At 43.6% G+C, this 9,103-nt stretch overlaps 1 protein-coding gene across 1 annotated transcript in view; it reads right to left on the bottom strand.

Moving 5' to 3' along the window:
* Nucleotides 1-2,732: 2,732 nt before the first annotated feature.
* The window catches only part of LOC142962424 (protocadherin-10-like), a 17,745-nt gene continuing 11,374 nt past the window's right edge, over nt 2,733-9,103 (bottom strand). Inside the window, exons 4-6 of the mRNA XM_076102901.1 lie at nt 5,150-5,471; nt 3,314-3,515; nt 2,733-2,786 (exon numbers count right to left, since the gene is read on the bottom strand). Coding sequence (XP_075959016.1) covers nt 2,733-2,786; nt 3,314-3,515; nt 5,150-5,471 — 578 coding nt within the window. The remainder of the gene's footprint in view (nt 2,787-3,313; nt 3,516-5,149; nt 5,472-9,103) is intronic.

Raw genomic sequence — 9,103 nt, 5'->3', positions numbered from 1 at the left:
TGCACATAGAGTGACTCACAGCGACCAAACTGCACACATTCCTCTGGTATCAAGAGTTCACCAGAGTCACTGAATAAAAGCTTTCTCCACATGACTGTATGGGGAGTTTAACAGAGGATGTCAGTGCTGTGCAGATTGGAAAGCCCTCCGAGCAGAATGTGTTAATTGTGATATTGGGCTAAACAAATCAAATTAGAAAATAGCACGACTTACCGGCTAAAGGAAATACATCGAAGCGCTTCTGCTGAGATGCTGAAGAGTTTTCAAACTAAACACTACGTCTAAAGGTCACACGGGCTGATGTAACCAGGATGGACAGTAAATTATAGAGACGAGGTGGTGAAGTGGAAACATGTCTGTGTTGGGCTGATCCAACAAATTCCAATACCTGACAACTTCCTCTTCATCACATTAATGGAAAAAATCATTTCACGTATGAATGTGCTGCCCTTGAGCTGCCACAGTATTAAAATGCTGCTTACGTGTTAATGCTTTTTATAAACATCGGAATGAGAACTTTTACTTCACCATGTCTGCATACATCCTTCACCACCCCCCGTCTGCATTAATACATTATGTTTTACGGGCTTTAATGCTTGGATGTAGAGTTTGTATTCCAGCTGGCAGATGTAAAAAGGATGGAATAAAAAAAGTACAACTTACGTAAATAGTTCACAATGGAGTCCTCACAATGGAGTCTTAATCATGTTTTTGAACACTGAATATTGTATTGAAATAAATGAAAACTGTTGACGACACAAGATACTTTGTACTATGTGCATCATGTGTTGTTTGTCATTGTCCTGCCTGGGCCCAAGGCTGCCTCTGTGAGTCTATTGGTAATCAGTTGAAACACGGCTTTATTTGCTTCTTAAACCGGTTCCCTCAATAGGATCACACAATTAGGTCACGATGCCGGATCGGCCTTTGTGATTATGCTTCAACCTCCCCGACAAATCTGCAAATAATCAAATGACTAAAAAGAAAAGATGGAAAGGAGAGGTCACGGGAAAAGACAGCAGAGCTCAAAGAATCTGACTGTACTGACACTATGCAAAGGTGGATTTTTTTTATCAACTTTATTTATAACACTTAGAAAACAACAAACTCCTTCCTGACTCATTCCATCCAAAACAGAGTCAGACCTCCAGTGTCCTTATCTCCTGTCCTTTCACAAAGGACGGTTCAGTGTCTCCTCTGCTAAAGGAGACAAGGCAGGAAGCATGGAAGCACCTTTCCTTAGCCTTTAGAGGATTCCACCAGCTCTTACCATGTCTGACACTTAGATTCCTCCGGATCATTTCACGCAGTTAGGAACCGTCCTTTTGACCGCAGCCGTCCTCTCTCTGGAACGAGCGGGACATGCATCTCAATAAAAGCACACCAGACCCCACCGTTTTACCACTTCTCTTCAGTTTATTGTTGGCATATTGGTGTGTTTGTGTTCGTAATGTGTGAGAAAGAAATGTGTGTATACTCCATTCCACTGCATTGTGTACAACACTGCTTGCATTTAGTCATGTTTGAGTTGTTTCTTTATAAATGGACCCTTAAAGTTGGTTACAATGACACAGAATTACCATGGATTTCAATCTAAATTATTATTTCCTTTTTTATTTATAGACATGGTCTTTATCAATATCCAAAAGTGGAAAAAAAATCGTGACATAATGTCAAACAATGAGAACTTGAGTTTAACATCTGCTAAGGCTGTTCTGTCTCTCTTTGTGTGGCTCCTCCTTCAGAGGCACTTCAACAAGTCAGACCTCTGAATCAGAATGTGGAACCCAGCAAACGATTAGCACGCCTTCAGAACAAGTAGATATAGATAGATTTATATATATAGAGTTTTATATTCAGCTCGAAACTTTAAAAGAGTACAGTAAACACTTCTCACACATGATAGAAAACTACTCCACGTCTCAGAATCAGAGTGCAGGTCAAACGTTGTGAGGAACAAACCCAACCCAAAGCAAAAAGAAGAAAGAAAGTGAAAAGAAGTCATCAAATAAAACATATCCTGCCCACAATCTTTTCTTACAAATTTCCAAGTAGATCGGAATAGAGACACCTGACCGCACGAACAGAATAGAAAAGTCTAAAACAGTGGTATTGCATTTTGAAATGCACAAAGATTCTCCTGTACAATTCTGGCGTCTCTCTGCGAGTACAAACGCCTAAAGGGCTCAGTGGCGGGGGTGTCTGGGTGGCTCTGGCTTTGATTTGTCTCTCAGTACACTTATGTAGTCTTCATCTGGTTTTTGTTCCTCCTCTAAAGATGTATACATCAGTACTGTAAACAGGCACTCGCAGATTGGAAAAGGGTCGGAGAGATCGGTGTCCGCTTTGATCCCTTCTGTCACCGCTGTCCTTCCTCCTCCTCTGTCAGTTTCTCAGTCCCGCTGAGACAATGGGGTCCTCCCGGTAAGGCTTATCCGTCTACCTGCCTGCACCCATCCATCACCCCCCTCCCCTCCCACAACACACACTTGGTCGGACTGTCTCCTAATCCCGAGAGTGGGGTGTCCTCCGAAGCTCCAAAGAAATTCCATTGAGGGGGTTGCTTCCTCATTCTGTGTGTAGTGTAGTGTGTGTGTTTTTATAAATTCTTGCCGGGTGAGGAGGGATGAGGGCGGGAGGGCAAATGGGTTGAAAAACATGATGCTCTTTTTTATATATACTTATATATATATATATATAGCCTTGGTCGTCGGGGGAGTGATTGTGCAAAGTCACGCCGTCTCCGGTACGTCCACGCGGAAGGAGCTAGCAAACCCTTTTCCTCGCTGCAAGAAGCAGAGAGAGACACAGAGGGTGGTTAGCTGTGTGAGCGTGTGGCTTCTTTAAAAACAATGAAACAGAACATTTGCAGTAACATTCTGGAAAACATGCTGGAAGTAAATTTGTTGTTGTTTTGTTGAAATGAGCATCAGCAGAGGTTCATGTTAGTCTGAGAGGACAGCAGCAGCCTTTAAACGGCCTCATTCACACATCATTCTGTCTGTGAAATGGCTCATGGATAATGTGTGTGTGACTATGGGGGGGGGGGGGGGGTGTTATGGAAATAGTGACATTGAAAGGGGGATGCTCAGTCTAGCCTCTCATTCATGCCCCACCTCCATGTTGTCTGAGTTCCATGATGGCTATCACCCCCCCCCCCCCCACTCCCTGACCCGACCCAGGCCTGCACCTCCAGGACAAAAGAGTCTCTGTGTATCACTGGCTGACTTGATCAGATTAGGGAGCTTTAGCCTCTTGGCATGATCATTCCATCCCTTCCTCCCCCTCTTCCCCTCCCAGCCTTCTCTCTGACTGTTGTTCCCTCTTTGCTATTATCCCCCCACTCCCCCCACTCCACCATCTCCACCCCCGTGCTCATTAGCATAAGGGCCACAGTGATCCACTTTGAGAGAGGAGTGCGCGGCGGCGTTGGTGGGAAAGCAGCGATGTATCGGGAGCCCTTCACCTTGGAGTGCAGCATCATCAGCGCATAACAAGCACATCCATGGAAACTACTAGAACCAGAGCGGCCACAGAGAACACCAGGAGCACCACCGGCTGACCAGCACAGACATCATCATCCTTTTCAAACTTGTTGGTTGTTGCTCGATGTTTGGTTTACATCATGTATTTCTTATATGCTGTATTTTAGCTGCTGCTCTCCGCTGTGTGAAGCTGTTGGCAGTGTTCACATCGTTCTTTTATATTAAAAAAGAGCCTTTTATTGTCAAATATGCATGTTCTTGTTATTTTTACATTCCAGTTGTTGTCATTGCTGCATAAAGCTTTTTATCGCTTCTGTTGTATTTCTTTTTTTCTTTTTTTTTTACAGTTGTTTACAGTATTATTTTTTTCCACAGTTGATATTTGTGTTCTTTGTGAAAAACGACAGTTGTATATATATATATAAATATATATATACAACTGTTCTGTAATACATGTATATATTCAACAGTTCAAATAAATTGACCTGTGAATTAATAGCAGTAAAGAATTGTCCCTGGTGTGTGAAGGACTCGTTGACAGATGAGGATCCCGATAGTTGGATCTGTGTTCTTACATTCTTTGGATATCGACATGATTTCTGAATTGCTCGGTCTTTATTCTACACGTGGTCTACACTGCTGAAGTACATTCTAGCTGTAATTCCTCATGGTAGTCACTCCAGTCTTTTTCAAAAAAAATTTTAATAAGCATAGCAAATGAATAAAACATTAATTAAACGGGGGAAAAAAGTATTTTCCCTGCTGTTTCCTAACATCACGCTGTGGTTTCAAATGATGGCGCTATGGAAGCAGCGGAGCTCTGACAGGTTGATAATTCCAGCTCGCTGTGTCGGAGGATGAGAGAGAGAGAGGGGCCTCTTCAGGCGCTGCTTGACAAAATTATAATTAAGCATTATCTCTAAATTGCAGTGATTGAGGATGTATCTCTTTGTGGCCTTTGAATGAGAGTTTAGAAACAGTAATTCCTTGGGAAAAGAATGTTTTTTTTTTTCTTCTTGAATATCTAAAAGTGGCTTTTGATCCGCGGCTCCGACACAAAGACGTCTGCCGAACGAGAGGAGACGTTAAACTCACTGCCGCTGCTCTTCTTCACTGATTGAAAACATCCACGTTTCATTGTGGGAGTCTTATATACAGCAGACCTTCTTTTTCTCCCAAACGAGACAGAGCTTCCTTAATGCTAACATCTCCACCCACATCAAAGACACCTTATAGATCATAATTGCTTTTGGCATGTTTCATTTGAAAGGCCCACAGGCCAATCGGTGCTGGAGGTTTGTAAATGTGTGTGTGTGTGTGTGTGTGTGTGAGAATGAATGGAAACGGTAGGTGAGGGAAGATGAGATCATCACAGTGGGAGATAATGGAGATGCCTGCGATAGAGGGAAGAGTTAGTTAAACAGTCTGACAGGAGGGCTCGGAGAACAGGGGTCAGACCTGAAATGAATTTTCTCACTTCCTTCCGCCAGCCAGTCCAGGGGGGGGGGGGGGAGATTTAATTTGGAATCGCTTTTCTTTTTTCGCCTAACTCGATCAGCGGTTCAGAGAAGCGGGACGGGCGCTTAGGCCGCAGCAAAACACAATACTCACTTAAATAAGCCGGGTTATAAGGTGCTCGGGTAATGGGTGGAAATGCATCCAACTCTTCCCTCTCTAGGGAGCCCTGCTGGTGGCTGAGGTGATGGTTTTTGAGGAGGTGGTGGTGCTGGTGGTTTTGGTGGAGGTGGAGATGTTGGTGACTGACAGGCGTCTCTTTGCCAAAGGTGGAGAATGACCTATCAGCCGTTTGCTCGGGGGTTTCAAATACCTCTGTGTCCGGGACCGAGTCCATGCCGGGCACGTGGAGATTGCTGCGGTAGTCCGGGCCCTGGCGCCCATCGGAGGCCACGAAGCTGGGCATCCAGCAGCGGTCGGAGTGGCCCAGGGCCTTGCACTCCTCCGTGCAGTTAGAGAAGAGATCGGCGCCTGTAGGCGGAGGGTAGAGGGGTTTAGGTCTTGAGCGTTTCTTGAACAAGCAACACAAACGGGAACCATGAGGCCCGTGCACGCACACATGCACACAAACGCACGCAACACCACCCGACGTATTTCTGCTACTCTCTCGCAATATGTATTTATGCATATTCCTCATGTCATATTCACTTTCACCGTCGTTAGGATCAAAGACCCTCGGCTCAGATGAAACCTCGGGGAGAGCAACAGAGAGCGATCCCTCTCCCAGGATTTACATCCAACACAGAAACAACAGGAACACACAGTCAGAGTCCTGATGACGAGAGGGGTGAGTCGTCAACACAGTCATCGGCATCGGTTACTAAAAAAAGACCTTCGAGGTGTTTACATTACTAAAGCAGATTATAACACATCATTTAACTGATGACATGATATGTTTTAATCAAGGAAAATACAATCTTTTATTTCCTAATCATTTGAAAGAATACAACGTAAATGACTATAACAAAGTAAAAGGATAACATTTATAATATTTGATGGTTTACTGACTTCAGAGCATTGAAATCATTTTTGGGATGGTGGCAGAAAAAAGCAGAGCCTTGTAGAGCAGCTGTAAGAACAAGGGGATCTGTATCAACACGGATCATCAACGATCGACATTTAGTATCGGTGGAAAAAAAACGTGACCAGGGATCTCTAAGTTTGCTCCCCTTTCGTTTGTGCTGATCCGATCTGTGAGTTCTATGATCCGCTGCACTATTAAAGTCATGTCTGCACCGCTGCTGTCATGGTAACGTAACACTGCATCTTGCGTCATCTGACGTTGATATTTGGTCCTTTTCGTGTTCCCTGTTTACTTTAGCGACCACGTGTGAGTGGGGAAATGGCTTTAACGTTACAGACTGCTGTTACAGTCGCCCACCTAAAGCGCCGTTAGCCGCCATGTTGAGAGCTCAGAATTCTGTATCGAGAAGCGTAAAAAGTACGTAAGGATACTGCCCTCCTGTCTCCTGTGAGTGTGTGTGTGTGTGTGTGTGTGTGTGGGGGTGTGTGTGTGTGGGTGCGTGCGGTCTCATCATCTAATCAACTGCTGCAGTATCAACCCTGGCTTTCCTCCCAGTCGAGGCCGTATCGTTCTGTCTACTACTGTAGTAGCTGAGTTCTCTCAGGCCGTAGAAGTGATTTTTTATATTGTGTGTGTGTGTGTGTGTGGGGGGGGGGGGGGGGGGGGGTCCTGTATTTCTTGTCCCTGAGTTGAAACTCTGCTTCCTTGTGCTCAGATCAATCTCTGCCGCCTGTGTGCTGTTGAGTTGGTATTAAGCCCTTTTAACCTGCTTTGAGTGTGTGTGCTGCGTTCTGGGCTCACTACTGAACACAGAGCTGGAAAACAATGAGAGGTTATCAGAGCAGCAAGAGCATTTTCCTTTAAAGCCACACAACCTTCCATTCCATATCAAAACCAGATTTTCTTTTCTTTTTCTATGATGCCAAAAAGGTGGTTAAAGAAGAATGAAGAATGCAGTCATTCATTTTAATTTGATGAACCGTTATAAACGAATTAAACAACAACTGTTGTGGAAACACCGTGCATCCTGTGAGCGTGTGAGTAGTGAACACTATTTTATAATGCTTGTTGTATGGAATGGAGATTTCTATTATTGGGAAGAAAAAAATAGCTTTAAGCGCTAAAATGCATCAGTATTGGAATTCATGTCTATTACACATAAATAAAATAAACTTGTAAATTGTTGCCAACACATTTTCTGTCAGTCGATTAATGTACTCGTCCTTCAGCCCGTCAAGGTTCTTAGTTTGTGAAGTAATTGAAGTAAAAAGTACTAAATACCTCTGAGAGGTGGTGGACTAGAAGAAAAATACAAAGTACTAATACAGCCTTCAAAGTCCGGCCATTAGATTAACCACAAACTCAATAGTGTTGGATTACCCAGCATGCCCTGGGCCGGGCCCTCAGCCTCGCCCTCTTCACAAACCCTATTGTCCTGCATGAAAGGCATTGCTGCAGGTATCCCGCTGCAAACTAGTTTCAGCCTGCTCGCTTTCATGTGGAGGAATTGTTTGCTTTTAAATAGCTGGAATTCTCCGTGAGAAAATCACTTTTATTTAATTTAATTTATGAATTTGTTTATTAATGCACACCAATCAACAGTGCAACTGTAAGTGAGCCAGAGAGGCTGGTTTTCATCGGCCAGATGTTTGAAGGCAGCCTAAAATTACAAAAATGTAAATTAAAATGGAATTAAAATTCATAAACAGACAGTAACGTATAGACTAAACCAATACACATACAAGCAAAAGACATGAAGATAAGACATGACAGCCGAGCAGACAAACAGGCTGCAGCATGCGGCAGGCACTTTTGTCAGAGAGCAAAAGGGTAACGTGCGCGTGAGCTGCTCGGCACAGCTATTCAGGCCGAGTGTAAACCTTCAGCCAAATTGTGTTACATTGCCCCATATGTTTTTTCTTCAGATCCCGTGTTTGCATGTATTTTGAAACCTAAATCCGCTTGTTGTGTGTATGTGTGTCTGAGTCACTGTTTGGGGCTCCAATCTGAACTGTCCAGCTAGGACGATCTGCTACTAATCCCTCTGAATACAGACCGATTAGACCGAGGTCTGCTGCCGTCCCACTAAGCAGAGGGAGTGAGTGTGTGTGTGTGTGTGTGTGTGTGTGTGTGTGTGTGTGTGTCTAGTGGTCAGCAAAGGGGGAATTTGCTTTGTTAGTAAGCGGATTAATTTGGCCTGCCGTCACTAACAGCTTGGAAAAGTGCCCAGTCTCCAAACGACAGGGTTTCTTATTAAATATTAACCGGCGTGCCATAAATAACACACCAGCACATTACGTTTTAATACGGCCGCTTACATGGCAGGGGAGCACCTGAACTGTGTCAGAGCACCTGGACATGCAGGGGAGCGCTGCATTGTGGGTACGGAAGCACCGATGCCGATATCAGGCCGACGCTGACAGCCTGATCGATATCGGTTCAATTCAATATTTACACACTATGAACATTATGAACTGGAAGTGTCTACGTTTTGACCTGTTTGTTGCTGCATTAGAGAAGGTTTACACTGGAATTGTAATTCTAAAGATCTTTTACCAAGGTGCTGTGCACGCTGTATTATTATAATGATAACATTTATAGTTAGGCATGTATATCTTTTGAGGTAAAAAATAATACTGCTTCTCCAGTTCAGGGAAGGTGTTGCTATGACAGACGGATATGAAATGAATCTGTGTCACAGATTCATTTCTGTATGCTGATCAGGCATCTGACAAACAGGGTCTATTTATCTATCTAATATATTTCTTTATTTTTAAGAGACAATGACGAAATAAAATAATGAAATATCAATTACAAAACGTTTTTGATATTCATGTCAGGTAAATTAATTGCTGAATTGATCAAGAATTTAAATTAAAAATGTCTAATTCATACATTTGTTTTAAGATGATTGGATTAATCCCCAAAAAGCCTTTACAGCTTATTATTAAAGTCGCTGGTATCGGACTCCAGCAGATAGACTGATCCCAGGTATCAGTGTCGGACTGGAGAGGTGGATCAGTGCTTCCCTCAGTGTGGGCAGCAGAAAAAAGAAGTGGAAGAGGACACAGAGCTCCGC

This window comes from Anarhichas minor, unplaced genomic scaffold, assembly GCF_050575085.1.
Source record: "Anarhichas minor isolate MPS153535 unplaced genomic scaffold, ASM5057508v1 ptg000028l, whole genome shotgun sequence".
NCBI classification, from domain to species: Eukaryota; Metazoa; Chordata; class Actinopteri; order Perciformes; family Anarhichadidae; genus Anarhichas; species Anarhichas minor.
The sequence above is the reverse complement of the archived record's forward strand: the minus strand, read 5'-3'. Positions and strand labels throughout refer to the sequence as shown.